Here is a 24,283-nt window from a genome sequence, read left to right as displayed (position 1 = left end):
ACACTCAGTGGGATCTCCTGGAATTCAAACCCCTTCAATGCAGGCTGAAATTTGGGATCAACAGCACCAAGGACAAGGATTTGGGATTAACAGCCAAACCTTAGTGGGAACATTCCCAATGGATATGAGAATTAAAAACCAGAAAAGTCAGTTTGGTGAAGCTAAAATATGGCAAACCCTCAGCTTCCCTGAGAATTCTATCCCAGCCTTTCCCCCTCTCAGAAATTCTTATTTCTTCCCATTATCCCATCCTGGGTGCCTGCAGCTGGAGAACACAGGGACTGACAAACCATGGTAAGAAAATGATTTTTATTTCTTTTTTTTTTTTCTATTTTGAATTTCTTTTTTCCTTTTTTTTTTTTTTTTAATGGAATTTCTGCTGTTTACAGATATGATTTATTTCTGATAACACAGCTTGGCAGCAATTTAAAAAAAAAAAACAAAAACCAAACCCACTGCAACTGAATTAAACCCCATAAATACCAGCCCAGAAAACAATGGACAACCACCACTATTTCTATACAGGAACTATTATTTAATGTCACATTTTGACAACTGTAAATGGGCTACAGACTGTGGGCAAAAGGCAAGAGGTGAAATTTTTTTGAAACACCAGATGTAGAATAAACAGCTCATTTCTCAACATTTACATGATTCACATCAAATTGATGACATCCTAAATGTATTCCTTTTAAAGGATAGAAATTTTGCAATAAAATATTACATTTCATTTAATACTCTGGTACAATACTTCATACATTGCAGGAAAAAAATAATAAATGCAAGGCCTATTCCACCTAATAAGATCCTTTTTCATTAGTCTTTAGTACTGCAATAAAAAAAAAAAATCACAGTAATGTCATAAATAAACAGGCTTGAAATTATTCATTACCTTTCACTATTGAAAAAGGAGAAATGAACAATTAATTTGAAATAATGGAGTTATGGGTAGAAAAGCAAACCCTGACAACACATCTTAGTCCCAGCTGTGAATTTCCTCAGCCCTACAACAAAAAAAAGGGAACAGGTTGGATACCTTTGTTAGCTGTGTCCTGGTTAATTGTGTCTCAGACACATCTTTTCAGGAGGAAAAAAGGAAAGTTTGGTCAGGATTAATAGAACCAATCAGGCCTAACAGGAGCTAGCTGAAATTAAAGTGTATTTCTCTAAAACATTCAGTAAATGAAGTCTGCAGCAAGTTCACACTGGCATCAATCACTGTGCCTGGGGAGCTGGGGTGGGATAAAGGGATTTTCACTGGGATCCCTTTTCCATCCCTGCTCCAGAACTGCACTGCTTCCCACTGAATTCCCTAAAACTGGGAATCCCTGAATGCCACATCCCTCATCTCCCCTGAACCAAAGGGTGTTTGCTTCATCTGCCAGAACCCCAAAGTTATTTGCTGGAATTAATACAGGAAAGGCTCTAAAAACCCTCCCTGCCTCTGGGGACAGATTTTAGGGAGCAGGGGCTCCCCTCTGGAGCCAACACTGGTTCAGAATGGAGAATTCCTTCCTTTAGCCACAATCTTTCAAATCCTGCTCCCCCCTCACTGCCATTGCCCCATGTGCTCCCCAGGACTCCCAGCCAGAATTCCCTGCTCCCAAGGAGAACAATTCCAAGCCAAACCCTCCAGAGCAGGTCCTGAACCAGGTCAGGAGGCAACAAGGTGCTGCTGTGGCTGATTGCTGCTCACACAGCTCCAGCTTTTAAGACACTTGACAGGAACTGAGTGCTGAGAGCTCAGCTTCCCTCGGGATCCTTCCCTCCTTTCTCCTGATTTTCCCCCCACTGATTTCCCAGTTTGGAGCAGAGCAGCTCCAAACCTCACCTGGGTGTGTCCCCACCTTGCTCCAACCTCTGAAGTGCAGAATTTGACTCTGCACAGAGTCAAATATTGAATCACTCCATGCAAATCTCAACATTTCCAAGAGATCCCTGCCCAGCAGGAGGGAGCTGGGAATGGGGACAGGCTGGCAGGGGATGGAGAAGAGGAATCTCTCTGCCAAACCACCACATTTCTCTCTCCTCATCATCTATTCCAGTCAAGGAAGGGGGTAAGGATTCAGGGCTAGAGCATAAGGCTGTGACAAAGTCAGACACATTTATGGTGTGCTGGTGACAGGAGTTCCAAAAATTCAAATCCCAAAGCCCCAAAAGACAAAAAGGACAAGAGGCTAAGGAACAAAAATTCTGCTTAACATTAATGAAGCACCTTCATTCAGTTCAAACAAACTGCTCAAATATTGGAATTTGCAAAGCACTCTGAGGACCAGGGGATGGAATCTCCCACAAAGCTGCATTAATTACATTCCAGGCTCCAGCAGAATTCCACCAGGAAGGCCAATAACCCACTGCAATGACACAGGAAGGTCAGGCCTGCTGTGGGAGGATGAGAATCACTTCTCAGCACCACTGAAGTCACAGAATGTCCCCAAAAGCAGGGACAAGGTGCTGGGGGGACACCAGACCCCACTCCTCCTCCTGGTCCTGCCATCCACAGCTCCAAGGGGAGCTGCTGGTCCAGGGCAGAGCCAGGGGAAGGAATTCAATGGAAGCTCAGCAGACCTTCCCTGGGGAGTCTCTGGAAGATCTGTCTCCCTGACAATCACAAGTGTTCCAGGTGATTTTTCCATGGCATTGGGACAGGAAGGTCCAGGCAGGTCCCAAAGGCACTTGGGGTGGGACAGTGCCCCTGGTGTGGCCTTGCTGCTCCCTGTCCCACCAGGACATCCCTCCCTCCCTAAAAATTCAGGAGGCTCCTCCACAGCTTCCACTTCCCTTCAGGAGGGCTCCCTGACTCCAGCAGTGGGTTACTGGTTTCACTGGTGTTAACATCCTGCAACTTCTGAGTTAATACCTGAATTCAGTCTCATTTAAATGAACACAAAGTGTCCTCACAAACCACCCCCAGGTCAGAGTCTCCTGAAGGACACAGGGAATTCCTATTCTGGGCACAGATCACAGAAAAGAAACTTTGATGTAAAAGCAACTTTGCATAAATTCCTCCAAAATAGCCCATCTAGCCACACAGCAAAATTGGAATCAAAGCCACCAATTATCACAAAAAAGCACCTTCATCTCAAGAACTGCTCACCCCAGGAAGCTCAGTCTGAGTTTGAAATGTATCAGGACTAATTTGATCATGCACTTGGTTCTATTCACGCTGGTGATCCACTGTTTTCCAACAATCCACATTGTTCCCATCAGTATTTTACATTTCATGTCACAGATTTATCCATGGCATTGCTCTCCCACCACCCACCCCCCACCCAGTGCCCCCCCAAAAACCCCACAACTGCTCAAATAAGAAAAAAAAACAAAAACCAAACCCCACTAACAGCCATACTGTGAAACCAAAATACTATTTAAAAAAAAACCAAATGGATGACAGTCCAACAGTTTGCAGGATTCAAAACTGACTCTACAAAGTAATTGTCTACCTTGTAGAAAGGATTTCCTTTTATTTGGAAAATGAGCAATTGGAAATTGGAGAGAAGAGATAAAAACAATCTTTAGATGCTCTGAAGTTTTGCCTACTGAAGGATTAAAACCGTAAATAAAAAGGTACCAAGCCCTCAGAGTTCACTGCTCACATGAAGCTTCTTCCATCTCTTTCTTGACCTTTTTAAAAACCATTTTCATGTCTGGGAAAGGAAAAAAAAAATAAGAATTATTGAGGAAGAAACCCAGCAGTTATTATTCAGGCATTGTACAGAAGGGCTCAGTTTTGACTCAATAAAGATTAAACTCAACCCAAAGTCTCAACCCTGGCTTAGAAACTGTGTGGGTGCTCTGGCAGAAAAAGGTGAGAATGTGCATAAAGGTCATTAAAATTAAATTTATATCAGCTTTTGGATCTCAGGCACTCTATGGGGATAAATTCCAAGCATTTTGGGCATTCCTGGGTACATTTTCTCCCCAGCCAGGCTGGACACAGCCCCTCCTCTGGCCATACACACCTGCCTTGGCCTGGAAGGCTCTGAACATCTTCTCATCTGAAACTCTTCTGCTGCTGCATCAGCCCCACATTTTCATATACTCTAGCACTATCTTCTCTCATTCTGAAATGAAATCAGGATTTAGAGTCCCATCAATCTCATTTGAGACAAAAAAGAAAAAACAAAGGAACAAACCTTATTATACACATCACATAATCAGGGACGATTTTATTTTTGCTTGATTTATTTTTAGAGGAAAGCCCAGCTCAACAGGGCAGGTTCTGGGGTAACTCAGCCTCCTTTGAGGTGTCTGAGGATGAGAAGAAGAGCTCAAAACTGAGAGCAGGACTGAACTTACTCTGGACACGTTGGGGTTGGGGTGCAGGGGGGCAGAGGGCTCTGATCCCCGCTCGTCTGGTCCGATAGCGAATATTTAATGTTTGTGTACTCGTGACCTTTCCTCTTGCTCTTCTGTGGAGCAAAACACACAACAAAAAGCCAGGTTTGGGGTTAATCCCAGCAACCAATCATTGAGACAGTGCAGCAATTCCCAGAGATAACCAGGGGTGTTTTTAGGTGTATCTGTGAGCAGAGCTCAGCTCTGCACTGAGCACATCACTGAGCACACCTAAAGCTTGGCTGTGGTGAGAAAAACCTGAAAATCCCTGGCTGAGGTCACAGTGCAAGGTGTAACCAGCAGTTTGTGTTCTAGCACCAGTGTTCAAACCAGGTGGGGCAGTGTTCATTACCTTTTCTTTATCTCTTCCAGGACCCAGCCCTTGTCCAGGAGATATCTCCTGTTAATGGCCATTGAGTCCCAGTGCATGACTGATAAAATTACATCATCCCACTGGGAGATGCTCCACCCAGGGGGAAGAGCCAAACATTTCCTACCCAGATAAAAACTGAGATTTGGAACATCAGAGCAGCCTTTTCCACTGGATTCCAGACCCATCTTCATCACTACTGCACCTTCAGAGGAAAACTCCACCCTTCTCCAAAATAACTGCTTCAACAGACCCCCATCTGTCACCCCAGGACTGCAGCCACCATTTAATGGGACTGCTACCAACACCCTGACTGACTGATGGGTGTCAGGTTGGATTCTGAATCTGGCAGTGTTTTAGGTTTGTTCTTTGTAATACTGTATTTTTACTTTCATTTTCCTAGTAAAGAACTGTTATTCCTATTCCAATATCTTGGCCTGAGAGTTCCTTAATTTTAAAATTACAATAATTTAAAGGGAGGGGGTTTATATTTTCCATTTCAAGAGAGGCTCCTGCCTTTCAAACCAAGACAATCCCTATTTTCCCCCATCCCACCATCTCTATGAATGTACTCAATCCTCATCTCCTTGGCAGAAATTTCCCCATTTCATTCTTGAGCAGCCAGTGGGCTTCCCACTGACCTTATTTCCAGCCTGGATCTGGGGCCAATGGAGCGACACCATTGTTTGTAGCAGCTCTAATAAAATAATATCTGAGCCCATTAGGTTTGATATAAAAAGCAGCCAAGCTGTTATTTGGATTCTGCACATATGCTCCAGGCTGCAGCCAATTGTGCTGGCACCCAGCTCCAGCTCCTGCCAGGGAAATACTCTGGGAAAGAAACAGGATATGGATTTTTCCTTTTTCCAGACATTCACAATGCCTGAAAACACTGAAACCTACAAGGTAGAAATTAAAATTTTGCAGGGAATTGGGGTTTAGGGAGGTGGTTGTGGGTTAATTTGGGGTTTTTTAATGCTGCAACAAGTCCTGAGGCCTGACCCATTCTCACAGCAGAGGCTGGCAGAGCCTCCAGGGAGTTCTGGCTCCTGAATTCCCATTAAGAACATTCCTTGAATTGAAGCTTTTCCAACATGGTCTCCTGAAAATCACTCAGCTCATTCTGGTGTTTGTGATGATTCTTAAATCATTCTTAGCCAGCATTTAACAAAAGTTTTCCTGGGAACACAGATTGGGAAAAGTTTTGTTGAGCAAAGCTGGATTTGCTTCATTGAGCAAAGTGTGGGAGAGAAGGATGGATTGGTGGACACATGGAATGCAGAATTTGTGGAATGGACCACAAGGATATTTTTTAAGAACCAGCTGATAAAGAAGAACTAACTCAGTACGTGTTGGAAAGTCCCCAGCAGGGAAAAAGACACTAAAAAGAGTAAAAAAATGGACTAATCAGCATAGAAAGCAAAAGGTACAAATCCCAAGTGCTCTGAGGTCAGGGCAGGGAGCAGCAGGGACAGGGAGAAAACATCAGTTCTTTATCACAAAACCAGGAAACTGCTGTAAACCCCCCAGAACTGGAGTGCAAGGAATTCCCTGAACAGGAAGGGGGAGGGGAAGGTCCTGTGGTTGTCACCTCTTATCCCACCACACTCCTGAAGTGCTTTTTGTTGGATCACCACACTCATCCTTTCATTTTCCACTCCAACAGATTGATCTCCTACCAATAAACTCCCCAAACTGGAATTGGAGTGATCAGAATTTGATTTTCCCCTTTCAGGAATGCAAGATTTGAAAACTTTCTAAAACACAAAGATCACGAGGTTCTGCTTTAATTAACAGACCCTTTTCTTTTATCCTTCCTTCACAGGAAATTCAATAACAGGGAAGAAATTTGAGATCTGGGGGCAAGGCTGGGGACAGGGAGAGCAGCAGAGAATTCCACTTAAATTAAGGTGAGGATTCCAGCTAATATCTTAAAGAGAATTCCACTTAGTAATTTAAGGATAGGATTCCACTGAGCAGTGTAAGGAGGGGATTCCACTTAATTTAAGGAGAGGATTCCACTTAATTTAGGGAGAGGATTCCACTTGACAACTTAGGGACAGGATTCCAACCATGTTTTAAGGAGAAGATTTCACCTGATAATTTAAGGAGAGGATTCCCCTTCATCATTTAAGGAGAGGATTCCCCTTCATCATTTAAGGAGAGGATTCCACCTGGCAATTTAGGGAGAGGATTCCACACAAGGTTTGAAGGAGAGGATTCCACTTTATAATTTAAGGAGAGGATTCCACTTTATAATTCAAGGAGAGGATTCCACCAAACAATTTAATTAATTCTGAAGCATAATGAACTGAAATACAGGAGACAGTTCACACCTTCAGACCCAGCCTTCCCACAACACAATCCCCCCCAGTGCTGCTCCCTGCTGGAATCCTGGCAGGCTCCTGTGGGGTATTTGGGGGCACCCACCTGCTCCTCCTCGATCCTGCGCTGGAGGGTCTCGATGTAGTGCTGCACTGCCATGTAAATGAACCTGTACTGAGCCTCTGTCTGCACCATCCCTGAGCGCTGGGACCTCACCATCTGGATGGTCTTGGGGACATCAATGTCACAATCCACCCCTGGGCACATCCAAGGCAATGGGAAGAGCAGGAAATAGTCACAGTGAGGGTGGAGCTCACCTGAATGCTCCATCAGAATTGCTGAGGGGGATCTGTGAGCAGGCAGGGAAATCAAAGTGAAAAAGTACCTTTCTCTCTGATGATGTCAATGAGGATGTCAATGACAATGAAAGTTCCTGTTCTCCCAATCCCAGCACTGGAAGAAGGGGAAAAAAAAAGGGAAATTAATTGTTTTGTTCTTTCTGAATGCACATCAAAACCCCAGCCAAAGGAAGAGTGGCATTAGGAGATAGGAGGATTCTAAATCATAACCAGAGGTTTCTAAATTGCAGCCAGAGGCTTCCAAATTACAGCCAGAGTCAAACCAGAAACCTCAGGGAAGGGACAGAAATCAGCACTTCTGTCCCTCAGTGTTTATAAACACCCCTGAATCAGAAAAAACTCCTAAGGTCAGATTTAACATTTCCTTGCATAAAAAACATCTCATTTATAAGCTGAGAACACCCAGAAAGGACAGAGCCCTCACAGGTGGGATGGGACACCAGAATTCCCATGATCCTGCACTTGAAATGCTCCAGCCATGAGAACATCTAACAGCAGAAATTGTCATTTTTACAAAGGCTCACACTCTTGTTACTGTATAGGGTTAGGGTGTGGTGAAAGGACACAGTAACATGGCATTCTCTTGTATGGTGCAAGAAAGAGAGCGTAGGACAATTTATTGAAGAAAACCGTGGCTTTAAATAAGAGAGTTTGTGCAAAACAAAATACAAAAGATTCATGGGTCAGAGAAGGAAACACCTCTTGTCCCAGACTTTCTCATGGATCCAAGGTGTTTATCTTTTGTTATAATTCTTTTTTTTTCTGTATACATTCGAGAAAGGTCTCTAATGGGAAATAACTCTAGCTGAGCCTGAGAAAGTTAGACTGGAAAAATCCTGTGTGTACCAGCCACACACTCTGAAATCCCAAGGGATGACACCCAGAAGGTGACACTGCACAGACAGGAAACAGGGAGCTCTGAGCAATTCCCAGGGAAAGTTGTCCCTTCTAAAGGTCTCAGCTCCCCAGGCCAGGAGGAGGAGTAGCAGGAGCCCTCACCTGCAGTGGACCACGACAGGTCCTGCATCAGGGATGCTCTCCTGCTTGTGGTGCACCTCCTCCAGGAAATCCAGGACGCCGCCGGGGTCGCTGGGCACGCCGTGGTCGGGCCAGGTGCGGAAGTGGTACTGCCACACCGTCCTCTCCGTGTTCCCCTGCAGGGCACAAAGCCTCAGCTCCAGCCCAGCCCACTGGGCACAGCTGAGCCTTGGGCTGCAGTACAGGATTGACCAGAAATGTGGATTCTGTCACCATCTGTTGGAGCTGGGTGGGGCAGTGACCCTGATCTCCTGGCACATATTATCTGCTCATGGGCCATCTTTAAACCAGCTGGGCAATCATCTTTATCTTTCCCACAGCCCATCCTCCCTCCAGGAGATATCTCCTGTTAATGGGCCAACTGTTAAAACCAGCTGGGGCAACCATCTTTATCTTTCCACAACCCATCCTCCCTCCAGGAAGATTTCATCTCCTAATGAGCCATTAAGTCTCACTGTATGATTGATAAAATTCCATCATCCCACTGGGAGATGCTCCACCCAGGGGAGGAGCCAAGCCTTTCCTACCCAAATAAAAACTGAGTTTTTGGACAGCAAGGGACCTTCTTTCCACTGGATTCCAGAGGAAAATCAGGCCCATCTTCATCACCACTGAACCTTCAGAAGAAAACTACAGCCTTCCCACTGCTCCAACTGAACCACATCTGCCACTGCAGGAGGATGCAGCCACCATTGAATGGGACTGTGCCAACACCCTGACTGACTGACAGGGTGTCAGGCTGTATTCTGACTCTGCCAGTGTTTTTGGGATTGTTCTTTGTAATTCTGTATTTCTATTTGAATTTTCCTAGTAAAGAACTGCTATTCCTAATTCCCATATCTTTGCCTGAGAGCCCCTTAATTTCAAAATTATAATAATAATTTGGAGGGAGGGGGTTTACATTCTCCATCTCAAAGAGAAGCTCCTGCCTCTATTGGCAGCCACCTGTCCTTCAAACCAGGACACTGAGTCCAACAGGGAGGGGGCACATCCCAAATCCAACCTCAGCACAGCACCCACAGCTCCCCAATTCCCAAAGGAGGGAACAAGGCAGGGTCCTTGCTGGCACATCAATCACTAAATCCCCTGATTTTCTCCTCCCTGATCCAAACTGTTCCTTAACTGGAAATGCCATTTCAACACTGCTGTCTCACCTTTTTATCCCTTCCTTTAAGTGAATTTTCCACACTCTGGACCCACACAAAACCTTTTCTTCCAATACACCCATTTCCACGAGGGAGCAAACACCTGGCTGGATTGAAGTGTCCTCAGTTAAAAGCATTATCCCTCCTCCCAGATTCCCTGCAAGCTCTGCAGCAGTTCCTCTCCTGCCAAAAGCTGCTTAGGTAAGAGAATCTTCAATTATCCCAAGGGCAAAGAGAAAGATGGATGGAACTAAACGTGGAGCTTCAAAGAAAGACTCCATTTATTCACCCCCGAGTGCTTTTATTGATCCCAGAGAAATTCCCATTTTTCCTTTGGTGATCCACAAGCTGAACTGAAAGGACAAGAGTTGCTCTGGTACTCACCTGGCCAACTTTGGAAAGTTTCAGCTCTCTCAGGGTGTAGTCGTGTGCTGCACTCTCCTTCACGTTCCGCACGCGCATCACTCCGTATTCCTTCAGGGAAAATTCATCTGGCCAGTACTTCACACACTTACTCTGCAAGATTTCAAAATATAAAAAAAAATAAAATAAAAAAACCAACAAAAAATAAAGGGATAATCAGGCAGGGAAAAAAAAATAAAAGGCTGCTTTGCAAACTGGTTAACACAACTCGTTTCAGATTCCACAGAGGACAATCAGGTAAAGAACATTTTAATGGGAAGATTCTCCTCTCCATAACAACCACTGGATAATTTCAAACAGGTACAGGCCACCTCTCCTCTTAGCACTTTTTGAGATATTTCATGCCTGGATATTTTCAAAACCTGGAGATTAAAATCCTGCTTTTAGTACCCCCAGTCATGGGTCTCAAAATACAGAATTCCAGCAGAATTCAACCCCATAGGCTGATCCACAGCCTAAACCCCACAGGCTAGAAAAGAAATAAAGGTCAAAGGTATAAATCATTCCCAGTGGAAATAAAACTTAAATGTTTGCTTTTCCATGGCTTGCAGCAGGAAGGGTTGGCACAGCTCTGGTTCCATCACAAAGGGGGTTCAGACTCCAGCAAAGGGAGCAGTTCAGGGTCTGGAGCTTCTAAAATGCAGAATTTTTGATGTGCTGCTTCTCCATCAAGATTTACTTTGCCCAGGGGAAAATTCCATTCACTGGGGAATGGATTCACCTATCAGTACTTGGATTTGGCTCCTGTGACAGGTCCTGGGAATGCAGAAGAAATCATTGCAGGAGAAGCTTCCAGCAAGAGCAAACACACACCAAACACCAAGTCCTACAGAGCAATGGGGTCTATTTGCAGTTATTCTGAATATTCAGGAAAAAACACAGCACAGGGAAGCTCCTTCTGCCAGCCCAAGGCAGAGGAAGATGGCTGAACACATGCCCACGTAGGCAACAAGATGCTTTTCTGCTATTTTTGCCCTTCTTTCCCTGTCACAAGGGGAGAAACTAAAGCAAATACACTGAAACTGAAACAAATTCACTGATTTTGGGGAGTGCCAGCAGAAATAACTTGAGCTCTGAGCAGTTGGTAGAGCAAGTCTGAACAGCAACATGATGTTAAAATAAGCTTTATTCTGGTTGCTGAACTGCCTCCAAAACCCCAAAACTCTTTTAATTTCTAAGGATTTGCTGTTCCTGCACTTTAAAGCACATCCAGGACTCGATGCAGGGCTGGGATGTTGCACAGTTCCTCCCTTCCTCAGGCTATCAGCTCTGCTGCAGAGTTCTCTCCTTCCTGCCTGAGATAAAAAAGCTTTGATTTGATATCAGGACTGGTATTTGCAATTCTTTAAGAAGTGGAATAGGCATGAGAAAACAATCAAGGGTAAAGAAAGAATAAGCAATGCAGCATTGAGGAATCAAAGTGTTTTCTCCAGCAAAAGGGCTGAGCAAACTTGGGGAAGAATAATGGAGAAATTGCAGAGGAGCAGAGGCCATTCAGGAGGTTCTTAAAAAAATAATAAATAACTTGCAGGAAGAAAGGTGTATTCAAGTCAGCTCTGCCAAAACAACTCCATAATTTATTTCTCCTCTTTCTAAACAAAGATTATCACTGGGAAGGGGGAGCTTCTCCCTCCCTCAGTGAATTCTCAGGAATAAAACACAAGTCCTGTTCCTTTATCAGGGTGATGAAGTGGCAGAAGTTTGCAAAGACTAAAAAAAATAAATCCACAAGACAAAGTCAAAGACTGAAAAAAAAAATAAAAAATCACAAGATAAAGTCTAATGGCTCCAACAAACAGCACCAGTGGCAGCTTTGACACCTCAGTTAGGGAGAGAATCCTCTAAAATCTTCTGTTATTTGTCTCCAGTCCACACACACAAAGTTTCTGGGGGTGAGGAACCCCTGCAATCATCAGTCACTCACAGAAAAACTTCAGGTTTTAATCTGATTTTTTTCCACAAGTGATCCTGCTCTAAAAAGGCAACAGCACCCAGAATTCCTGCTTGGCCACATCTCCCATCCCTATGTTTGAAACACAGAGATTCACATTCAGCAGCTGAAATTTCAGCAGGCAAACCAAAAAGGGAGGCTTGATGTGACAGGAATCTATCCCAAATTCCCACAACCATCCATAAAAAAAGACACTCAGCACCTTCCAGAGCTCCAAGGAACCTGATGTCACACCAGATTCCACAAATAAATTGATTGATAAATCAATTTATCCCAGTCAGTTCAGTTCCTACTTGCACTCAGATGTCAGGACCTTTCCCAAAGCCAGCTGGGGTCTGGTTTTACCTTTCCTCTTTCCACTTCTTTTGTGGTCATGACAATAACTCTGGAATTCTCCTGGAACACCATCCTCCAGAAATCATTCACTGTGTTCTGCAGGCAGCCTTGGGTAGCAATGTAACTTTTTTTTGGCTTTGAGTTGTTGCACTTGGTTTCAAACTCAGGCTAGAAGGGGGGGAAAAAAAACCCAGCAATTTAACAAATGGTGACAAGATTCCCTTGGATTTAGGGAAGAGGAGAGGGAATGCACTCACCATAATAATGTTAGCATTGATATAGTCTGAAACAGGTTCATTGGGATCACCATCGTGGAGAACAACTCTGGTGTGATCAACTGCAAAAACACACATGGATGTCAAGCACTTGCATTCTACAGCTGTCAATTAATTATGAAACTTTGTAAATTAGTGATTAGAACACTCCAAATTGCCTCTTTTGCTTAAACAAGTGGCTGTGACCAGCTGGGCCAATTCAGGAACACAGGGACACTCAGACACCAAGTCAAGGCACAGCCTTGGGATTTGCATGTTAAAGTTCTGTCCCTCAAATTAATCCTCTTAAATTTAAGCATTCCAGCCTGTTGAGTAACAGTTGAGGGATATGAGGCTTTTAAATGAAAGCTGAAGATAAAAAACAATATTACAAATATCTACAAAGTGCAAATGTGTGAACCCAAATTGGAAATGGATGGGATAATCCTGATAAGAGGGGAAATTATCATAAAAGAGAAGCCAAATCCCAGTGGTACTTAATTAACCATGTATTAATGAGGAAAATAAACCAGAGTAACATTAAATGGCAAGGAAGGGTTGATACTTACAGGGTAAAATGTTTTTGTATCTATTTTTGTTCTTGTTTTCCTGGCGCTGCCCCTCCTTACGGCTGTAGAGGAGTTTGCACTCCTGCTGCTGCAAGGTCTGAAAGGAAAGCACACACAGGAGGGCTCAAAAAAACCAGCAGGATGGCCTGGTCCATCCTCACAGCAACCCTTTTTTCTCCCAAAGGGAGGAGAGCAGCTTTAGGTGACCACAAATGGGTTATCCATAAATTATTCCAGTGAAGGAACAACAAAGTGGGGATTTCTGGAACACAGTGTCCCATGTACAGCAGCAATTCAATACCTTCACAGCCATGCTGTTCCATTTAGAGGGTGAATCTCCCCATTCCCAAAGCTCCCTGGAGCCAGGGGCACCAGGATCCCAATGCTTTGCTCCAAGTTTTCATCCCCCAAAAGCAGTTCTGGTCTCACTACAAGGAACACTCAGGCTTTGGAAGCTCCTCCCCTCATCATTCCCACCCTCCAGACTCCACCTTTTATTTAACTGGCACATTTGTTCACTCCTGTGCCAGTCTGATACTCCCTCACTTGATGAGGGTGACCTTGGATAATGACCTTGGATAATTAGGTTCATCCTAAGCAAAAGAAATTCAGGAGAGGCAAAGTTTCAAGCTTGTGACAAAACAGAAAACATCCCCCCAAAAGCTCTGCCTGTGGAATTCCAAGCAAAAGGACTGAGAGCTAAACTTTCCCAGCAAGTTAAAGAATTGAAGTAATTAAATGTGTGGAAACCACATCTTCCTTCCTAGAGTTAATTATTATTGCTTGGAGCATCCCTGAGGAGAGATCCACGAGCAGCAGTGATTCCCAACAAGCCCATTCAGAGCTGGAACAACACAGCCATAAATCTGGAATATCCTCCTCCACTTCACTACAACTTCTAAGCTCAGAAATAACCATTTTTCACAGGGAAAAACATTACAAGGACTGCCAGCATTCCTGTCTGGTGGTTCCTGGGAGAAGAGGTTCATTCCTGCCTGGAGACAAGTAATTTAAATTCACCATCTGGGCTGGCAGCTCCTGCACAGCACAGACAGGATCATGGACAACCTGGAGTGTTCCCCCCTCCTGCCACCATGGGGGACAGCTGGAGCTTCCCTGAGGAGAATGGAAAAGCAGGGCACTAAAACTGCTAGGAGAGGGCTTCATTCCCAAAAAAAAAAAAAAAAAAAAAGTTAAAAATGCTGGCCTCACTGACAGCAAAAAGGGGAAAAACAGTGCAATGTCTCACAGGTAAAACTCCTTCATTGGTTTGTTTTTCCTGCTAGACTTTTCCTTCTGTAAGGAAAACACTTTGCTTTTAAGGCTTCACTGAGAAATCCACTCCAAGAAAAATTTCTTCAATGTGTACCAGAGGTCAGGGAAGAGCTGTGAATTAATAGCTCAGTTATATTTTGCCAAACCAATGATCCCTTCACACACACACGACCTCTGCTGACTTCCTTCCCTCTCCAGATGGAATTCTGGCCATTCTGCCCATTCAGCAGCCCTGGATCTGTCCCCTCCCTCTGGAAAGAGAAAGGAGAAAACTTAATCCTCATTTTCTCATTTCCCAATGCCATCACCTCACCATCTGATCCTCCCCTCACACACCTCTGTGCTAATTTCATGGATTAATTTTCCTCCTCCTGGCAATAATCAGAGCACACTGGACACTACATTTAGCTAATGTTTTTTCTGATCAAAGAGGGTTTCTCCAAGGATGAGCTTTACAAATCCATCACCATTCAGGAAGTTTCTCAAACCAGCCTCTCTGGAGCTCCCTGAGCACTTCCCAGTTTCCTGTTGCCATCTGCTGGTGGAATTCCAGACTCCACTGGTGGTCACTGTGTCAGGTATAAACCAGTCCATCATATCCAGCCTGGAGTTTTCCAGGAGAGGCTGGAGGGGGCTTGGAGCAACCTGGGATGGTGGAAAGTGTCCCTGCCCATGGCAGGGAGTGGGATGGGATTTAAGGTCCCTCACAACCCAAATCATTCCATTATCCCAGGCTGCTCCAAGCCCCAGCCAACCTGGCCTTGAACACTTCCAGGGATGGAGCACCCAAAGCTTCTCTGGGAAGAGTTTCTTCCAAATTCTTCCCAATATCCCATCTAAACCTCTTCTAGTTTGAAGCCATTTCCCCAGTCCTGTTCCTACACACTCTTTCTGGAAGAAAACTGGAATTTTGGCTGCAGAGAAAAATGAAACACCAAAACAAGCCGAAAATAAATCTCCAGAAGTCCAAGGAATTCATATAATCCATGTTGCTTCATCCCAGAGCTTTCCCCCACTTCACAATGGCTTTAGGATCCCCAAAAACAAGTATCAAAAAGCTACAAGGACAAGGGCAATGGATGAAGAAATGGTTTCCAACTTCCAAAACAGCAGAAAGAATTTGAAGGATTAAATTCCTGGTGGGACAAACACATGAGGCTCCCTCTGGTGGGGAGAACATCCAGGAGAGATTGTGGATAAAAAGTACTGAGACTTGGATAAAAAATACTTGGGATTGGATAAAAAAGCATTCAGAGAATCAGGAAAAAAAAAAAAGCAAATATTTCAAACCACAAGAATGGAGCTGGGAGCAAAACCGGGGATTTGAGGTGAGAGAGAGGAGGAAACACCAGGAAGGCAAAACCCAACGTGGCTGTAGCAGGGTGAGATTGAACACTGAAGGGAAAACTGAAGGAAACACTATTTGGAATGTAAGGAATTACCTCAAACTCTTCCCAGAAGCCCTGCTTGACTTTATCTGTGGTCTCTGCCAGTTTGCTGAGCTCCCTGACTCGGCTCTCGATCTCGGCAGCGTTGATCCTGGTGGTGTTCAGGGGCTGAGACAGAACAACCATGGCAACAACTCAAACACAAATCCCCAAAATAAGGAGATTTCAATGGGAATTTTAGCATCTTTTTGGATCAGAATTTTGGAATTCAGGCAATGAGGAAAGGGATGGTGAAGGGTTGTTTTTAAAGTCTCACAGTTTTTATTTAATACATTAAATTGTAGCACAGGATGACACCAGGAAATTCTGCACATCACAGACAACACTCTGCCCCTTCACAAGCCTAACAAAAATTGTTCCCATTTAAATGGCTTTGTCATCCACTCCTCATTTTTTTTTTTTTGTCTCAGAAAAGGAAAAAGTCTTGCAGAACATATGGAAAACATCCTGGAGGTGACAAAGCTCAGGGCTGGGCTCTCCTTCTCACCTGTTTGAGTTGCAGCACAGTGCCCAAAGTCTCCACCATGGGGTTTTTCTTGTAATGCTCCACCAGATCTGTCAGAGAGTCAAACTTTTCCCCTCCACCAACATCATATTTGAGATCCTGGAAAGACAAATCTCCTCTAAATAAATGCACTTCCCACCAGCACAGCCACAGCACCTCTAGGCTGAGCCTTGCATCAGAAACAACCTCTAAAATTCTTCTACTCAAATCTTTCTGCTAAAGGATAGGACTTTAATATAATAAATAAAAACACTGCAGGACATCCCTTTTTTTGCCATCACCTTGAAAATTGGTTTATCTGAATTTTTAGAGTTGATTCCCTCTGAACCAGGCTTCAGGCAGCTCTGGAGCTACAGGATGAGAATCCAGGAATTTGGAGATTTGAATTGTTTTCCAAAACTAAATGTATGATTGGGTCCTGAAAGGCTGGTACTGCCTGGCACCATCCAGATTTTAAGGAAGCAATGCCAAATCATTTTCCTCAAAGACATAAATTTTAACTGCAAATCAGACAGATTTTCTTGAAAAAATAAACATACTCTGGTAATTCAGCATTTACAGTCCTGGTGGGTCATTTCTACCACCAAACTACTTCTGTTATTGCATTTTAGGTGTTTTTATAAAATTTAGTTATTGCACTGACTTTGGGCACAACAGAAGTAAAAGAGAATAAAAAAATCCATTAAAAAAAATATCTATGATTATTTTTTAAATAGCAACCCATGGAGACAGATTGAATATCAAAACTGTAATTTAATGATATTTCAGTTATTAAATAATATATTAAATTATATTAAATATAAGATTTAGATTTCAGGGCATTCCTTGGAGTGAACACTCAATTTCACAGGCTGTTGATCTCTGTCAGGTAACTGTCTGAACTGACAGGAGAGAGACATCTGTGGATGGATCTCCATTTATCCAATCACTCCTATTTTGAAAGGATCCACCCAGGAGTCTGCAAAGGCTCCCTGAGCACAGCAAAGTGTGATTTGAGCCAGAATGCCCTGACAAGAGCCAGTCAGCCAAGCAAATTTTGGAATTTTGATGCCATCAGAGGAGTCATTTTGATAAAGGGATGACCTGCAGCAGCCCCAGGGAAAAAGGGAATTTCTCCAGAGCTCCTGAGCCCATGGATTCCCTGCTTCTCCTACCTGGCAGTGGATCATGACATGTGTCACTTTGGATTTGCCATCGTTGCTCTCTCCTTTGTCATCCCCTGTCCTCACAGAAAGGACAAAATCTCCAGGGTGGCTCTGGCTCTCCCTCACCAGGAAACTCCCATGTTTCCCTTTCTCTGTCAGGAGTTTCTCAGCTTCTCTCCCAGAGAGATGCCCATGAAACCACCTGGAAATAAAGTGACACAGAGAGAGACACCCTGCTGAGAATTCCAGCTGAATCCACTTGTTCCAGGTATTCATTATGAAATTTAATCAGCAATAATGGCCAGGTCTAGGGGAAACCTCAGGTGGTAAAAATAATAAATAAAATAAGCCTTGGAAGTGTCCAGGTGCACACCAGTGAGGACAGAAATACTTCAAAGCACTTCCATGGAGTTTCCTACAAGCTTCCAGTGCAGCTTTGATTTGGATCCTCCTCAACAATCCCAATGGATTCCAACAAACACCAGGTCACACTCCAACCTTCCTCTCAGTCAGGGCATTCATTCTTCTTTCATTTCCTTCATGAAACTTTCCTGATAAACTTGTGGAAATTTCACACTGCTGAGACCTCACCCTTCTATCCCATTAGGAACTGGAGAGCAATCTCAGTTCTTCAGGAAATAGGATCAAAAATCATCTATCCTCCACACCTCTGTTAAGGTTTTTTGAGGAGTGAGAATATTTGAGAATATTTTTGAATATTTTTTTCTCATTTTTTCACTTCTGGGAATAAACAGGTATCTGCTGGTTTAGTTCTAACCCCTGATATTCCCTTAAACCCAGAGTTTCAAATTCTCCTTATTAACCATACTCCACAAATCAGGAGTTTGAGGAATCAGAGGGTTTGTTTGGCCTTCACTTTCTACCCACTGCTAGGAAAAGCACAAAATGTTATGCTCAGAAATATTCCTGGGGATTCCTTGCAGCACCAACAGCACCAGGAGAACTCCAATTAAACATTCTCCCAGTAAAAATAAAGGGAATTCTGCCCTGTTTTTCAGTCATGTCCCACCCAAGGATGAATGCTGAAGGGAACAGGTTCTGAGGCTTGCCCTGCTTCACCTTTAACCACATTTATTCATCTATTTTGCAAGGAATCTCCCTGAAATGAATCCAAGGTGGTGGCCACCCTTTTCCCAGATGGAGGCTGAGTGCCAAGAGGGATAAATCTTTATTAAGAAGCACAAGGACATTGAGGTTCCAGCACTTCTCTGACCTTTCAGACGTGGGATCAGCACAGTTGAGGGGATATTTCAGCTCTATGACATCTCCATTCTTTTCCTTGAGCTGCCCATGGTGTTCCATGTAATACTGGACCAGCTCAGCCAGCGTGGCAAACTTCTCTCCCCCATAGAGGTCATAGTAGTCACCTGTGTTCTGGATCTTGATGTGGGTGACAGCTCCAGTTCGTCTAAGATTTGAAAGAGAGGAAGAAAACCCTTCACAAGTCAGCTATCAATAAATCATTTGTATATTTGGTGATGCCTGAGGTGGAGAAATCACAATTCCAGCACAGAGCTACTGCAGAAGGGCTGAGCTACTGCTTCAGCTTCTCTGCCCAGCAGCCAGGGAGAGCAGGAAAACAATTCTGTGCTGGGGAGGCAGAGCAAATCCTGCAGCATCAGGAGCCCCACAGCAAATCCCACACACAAGCACAAGGGTGGAGGGTGAGAACAGTTCAATATTCTGGAGACACCCAGCAGAGCTGGTTTGCTCCTTTCTCCAGAATTCCCACCAGCTCCCAAGGTCTCTCCCTCAGGAAACATTTGCCTTTTGCTGCTGCCACAGTCTCTAATATTAAGGAAGAGCAGCTCCCAGCAGGAATCCCCTCCTGTGCCACAAGGCCCCTTATCTCACAAGTATCCAAGCAGCACAACTCTTATCACCAATCCCACTTTTCCCTTTTCCTTTATCTACTTCCTCTTGCTGTCTTTTCCCCATCCCTACCACACAGTGTCAGGGGATAACTGTCACAGAAGGCCAATTTTGGAAGCTGAAAAAGCCACAGTTGCCCTTAAAAACTTGCTGACTTTTCCTGTGCAAGGAGAGTCTGGATTTCCTGCTGGATCATGAATTCCCAACACCTCTGCTCCTTCCAGCTGGTTATCAAATGGATTTGCAATGTTATTATCCAGCTATTTCTGCTTCCCCTGAACATTTTTGCCCTGCTGTAAAATCAGAATTCCCTCCCCTCCAAACTAAAGCTGGGTAAAAGTGTTTGAGAAGCTCTTCAGGAAAAATAGGAGAAAAAGAAGAGGGAGAAGTGAATGATGCTAAAAAGTGATCTGAGCATTCTTTCACCTCTTCCAAGCAGTTCATTAACAGCTCCACCAGGACAGCAGCAAATTAAGATCATTACCAAGCTGGGGCAAGGCTGGAAAAACCCAAACTCACCTAACAGAGAGTGTGAAGTCTCCTGGGTTGCTTTTGCTGGGCCGTGCCAGGAAGCTGCCATCGACTCCTCTTGTTAACAGCAGGTTTTCTGCCTCCACCCCAGTGATATTTGGATGAAACCATCTATAAGAGGTTAAAAATAAAGAATGTTAATAAATAAACAGCAAGATTTCAGAGTTAACTCACACAGAGCAATCAGACAGCTTCCAAATCGAGTTTTGCACCTAAATTAATAAAATTTGTGTTCATTATTAGTTTTAAATTGCAACTTTATATATTGCAGTTTTTTGTAAGCCAAAGAATTACATTTATCCCCACTCTGACTGCCTGGATTAAAATGATATCAAAGGTACACAACATAAACACAGACCAGAAGTGGTATTTCCTTACTCCAGCAAAACACAGCACACAAAGAAACTGAAAGACAAACAGGAAAAATACCTAAAAATAAAACAAAACATCCAAAGTGACACTTGACAACATTTTGAAGGTTAAAAACTGAACAAAACCTCATGGTTTAGGGCACAGCTGAGGGGGTCAGGAAGGAACTCCCTGCATGGACACCCCACTCACTGCTCTTCCTCCCAGGAATGTGGAGCTGGAGTGGGATCTGTCCCACTTAAATACAACCACAGAGGAATCTCCTATTGATCCTCACCACCCACAAAGTGTCCTCAATGACTATCCCAGAGCCCAGCAGAGCTGGGGCTGGGCTGTGGCCAACAGCTCCATGTCCCCACCTCTGGCATTGACTTTGGAGACTTATTTGGTGTCACCACTGCCTCTGCTCTTATCTGGAATTCACCCATTTTTATTGCAGCCCTGAAGGAGTTCTGCATGAAAGGACTTGGTGAGGATTTTAGAAGGCAAATTTTAAAAATAAACCATGAGAGCAGGGATGAGAGCATGCCCAAGCTCAGCTCTGACACCTCTGCACTTGGCAATTAAAAATCACCTTTAATTTTCAGAGTTAAATCCTCATTCTTGTGTGTGCTGAAAGAACTCAGCCTGCTCCTCTTTGTTCACCTCTGGGTTTTTCTAAAGTACAGCAAAATATGTCCAGAAAAACTCCACAGTCAGGCTCATCACACAGAGAGAGGAGTGTTATATCCAGAAAAATTGAACAGCATTCCTGATCCTTCCTGATCCAGTCAGCATTTCAGGCTAAATTGCTAAATCAGCAAAATATGAGAGCACAGGTCTAAATTTAGGGTTATAATTTCAATTGTTGCAGCAATTCCTTCTCTACTGAAAAGCTGCCAATATTCCCACCAAAGCCTTCTCCAGACCATTCTCTTCAGAAATGTTCTGGAGTTTTGGGATTCTAGAAAATCCAAATCTCTAGCAAGTCATTCAAATGGGAATTAGGATCCATTTCAGAAGTAAACTGTGTGAATCTTCTTGTGAATCATTTTTCCCCTAGTTCATAAGACTCTACTTGCACCATGAAAATCTAGTAAATAGTCCCCATCTTTCACCAAAGAGCAACACAGAAAATATCAAATATTTGCACAAATGGAAATTTGTTTATGAATGGAAAAAACCATTCCAAAATAATTCCAAATTATCACAGCAAATGGGAATGAACTAATTAATAATGTTACATTTATCTAATGATTATTCAAGGGTCAAGGAAAGTTCTCACAAAAGAACCTGCACAAGCATCAGTACCTGGGATGAACTGAATATTAAATAACATTTCAATAAATAAATAAACATTTAAATAGCATTTCAGCCCACAACAGGTTGCCTGGAGAAGGTGAACATATATTTATCACATTTCTACTCCCAAAATTTTATTTCCATTAGGACAAAAAAAAAAAAAAAAAAAAAACAAACCCACAAAAATGTGCAGTAATAATTTGAACAGTTTACAAGCTTTTTAAATATGCACAGGATTCAAGAGAAACCTGGGTAAGTTTTGGAGTTTATAGCAAAAAATGTCTAAAGATAGAGGAGTAATTATTGGGATTGGTTCTCCAGATTTATTATATTGACATTCCATAAACTTTAACCAAAGGAATATCTTCCTTACCCCACCCTGAACCTTAAGGAAGTAGCTGTAGGTGTAAAGGAAAAATAATAATTTATCTACAGAGGTGACTACAAATATTTAACCAGGAGATGTTTAACATTTAGAGATTTAAAAGGAGAGATTAAACACACAACCCATGGTTCAAACCCCAAAATCTCTCCCCCACATCCCCACAAAGATGCCAAAAGCCAAATGCAGCAAAGCCAAGCTGCACCTGGGAGGGTTTCTTGCACTTTAAGTAACTCTGGCTCTGCTGGCACCTCGTCCTGCTGCTCCCTCAGCTCCGTATTTTTGGCTTTGAGTAGGAAGCTGCATTTGTCACCACCCCAAATAGCAGAATGGGGGTGTCAGGGATCCCTGCCAGCGGTTCCGGCCGGCGGCAGGATCCTCCTTGAAGCGCTCCCAGCCCCGGGGCTGCAGCCCTTCCAAACTGGGAGGGGACAGCCAAGGGCCAGAGCTCACCAGTGACACCCCAGGACCTGCTCTCACGCTTCCTTTTATAGGGATGGAATGCATTTTGGGCTTTTTCTCCTGCTTTCCCTCCCCATCTCCGTGGGAGCAGGTGCAGAGCTGCCCCGGCCAAGGGCAGTAAATACAATCACAGAATTCACCCAAACCCACGCTCTGGCCAAACTGGCTCCACCATGCAATACACCATGCCCAGGCCATAATTAGCTCACAGCAAGGTGGAAATGTTGGTAAGAAAAATCATTTACAAAACCAAGGGGGTATCAGCAAAGCAAGGAACCTTCTGATGGAAAAAAATAAAATAAAATCATGGTGGTAAATCCATCCTTCAGACAATTATTCCTTTTTTGTTATCATGGTCCAGCAAAGACCAGCAGGATCTGTGCTGCCTAAGTCAAACACTGCCAGCACATTCTCTCTCACCAAATGAAAAGAAAGAAATCAATACAATTTTCCATGCAGTGATTGGGTTTTTTAATCACCTTTGCAAGAGCAAAGGAGAGATGAAATCAGTTCTGTCTCAGCTGTCACAACCACAGCACTGGGGATGTGCTGACGGGTACTTTAATTACTCCTATTTATAGGCTCATCAGTTGATATTTCCCAGCTTTTTTCAGTCTCCCTCACAAGTTACAATTTAGGGCTCTGAGCAGAGGAACAGTGTTATTCCTGGCAAGGAGGAAGCTCACAGTGTAGCCAAAAGGTAACTTGTAGCCTTATTCCCAGTGCGAGCAGGGACATCCAGAAAACGCAACATAGACTGAAAAAAAACCTCCATACAGTTCAAAAAAACCCAAATCCTACTATCAATGGCCATGGATTGAAACCAACTCATCCAGATTCACCATCTTGAGCAGAAGAGAGAGGACAACCATACCCATGGAGAAATTATTATTATTTAATAGGTATTACTTATAGAAGTTAATTGAAATTGTGGCTGCCCCATCCCTGGAAATGTCCAAGGCCAGGTTGGACGAGGCTTGGAGCAACCTGGAATAATGGAAGGTGGCAGGGGATGGAATGGGATGAGTTTTATGGTCCCTTCCAACCCAAACCATTCTGGGATTCCATAAATCCCAGACATTTATCCTGTTAAAAAGGACAAATACGTTTATACTCTTTTCTACGCAACAATTCCTCTGAAGCCCAACATTCACCCAAACCTCTGAGCCCAAAAGGACACCGGGTACCAGACAAACAACAAAATACATTAAGGACAGCGAGAAGCTACAACAAAGAAATGGGTCCGGTTGTTTGTCATCGTGCCTTAATAACGCCACAAGGGTTTGAAATGAGAGTGAATGCTGATATCTGATTAAGAGTGGGGAGCTCAGAACACTCGATTTGCAGCTGGGTCGTGTTTCAGGGTCGGAAAACCAGCGGTGCTGGCCCTCGACGGAACACGAACGCTGGGTCTCGGTACCGAGCAGGTCCCACACACGAACAATTCACCCCTCGGCTCCGGCGCTCCTTGGGGACGCCCCCTGAACCCCCCAAACCGGGAAACCACCCGACCCCTCCAGACCGGGAGATTCCCCCGGGAACGGGATCGGGGAGTGGGGACATCCCCCGGGAACGGGCGGGAACAGGGACATCCCCCGGGAACGGGCGGGTGGGCGCTGCCGGGGCGGCTCCCGGGGGTCGTGCCCGCCCGCAGGGAGCAGCCCCGTCCCCGCGGTCCCGGTGAAGCAGCGGCCGCTGCCCGCCGCCGCTCCCGCCTCACCTCCGCGATGTCATCTTCCCCCGTGGCCCCGGCGGGTCGCGCTGCGCCGGCCCCCCCGCGCCGCCCGCCGCTCACATGGGGGTCCCGGCGGGGCCGCGGCCTTCGGGCGCTGCGGGGAGCGCGAACAACGGCGGCCTCGGGCCCGCGAGCGCGGCGCGGCCCGC

The 24,283-nt window shown here is 44.3% G+C and overlaps 1 protein-coding gene across 1 annotated transcript; it reads right to left on the bottom strand.

The window, feature by feature from the left end:
• Positions 1-294: 294 nt before the first annotated feature.
• PTPN11 (protein tyrosine phosphatase non-receptor type 11) lies at positions 295-24,283 on the bottom strand. The gene is made up of 16 exons (XM_056504424.1): positions 24,120-24,283; positions 19,894-20,016; positions 18,716-18,910; positions 17,491-17,683; positions 16,319-16,435; positions 15,826-15,939; positions 13,109-13,205; positions 12,543-12,622; positions 12,295-12,453; positions 9,960-10,091; positions 8,392-8,546; positions 7,419-7,486; positions 7,139-7,290; positions 4,300-4,412; positions 3,963-4,064; positions 295-3,647 (listed from the first exon to the last, which is right to left on the bottom strand). Exons 1-15 carry the CDS (start codon positions 24,131-24,133, stop codon positions 3,995-3,997), a joined length of 1,782 nt encoding a protein of 593 aa, XP_056360399.1. The 5' UTR covers positions 24,134-24,283; the 3' UTR covers positions 295-3,647; positions 3,963-3,994.

Source organism: Oenanthe melanoleuca, chromosome 15 (assembly GCF_029582105.1).
Source record: "Oenanthe melanoleuca isolate GR-GAL-2019-014 chromosome 15, OMel1.0, whole genome shotgun sequence".
NCBI classification, from domain to species: Eukaryota; Metazoa; Chordata; class Aves; order Passeriformes; family Muscicapidae; genus Oenanthe; species Oenanthe melanoleuca.
The sequence above is the reverse complement of the archived record's forward strand: the minus strand, read 5'-3'. Positions and strand labels throughout refer to the sequence as shown.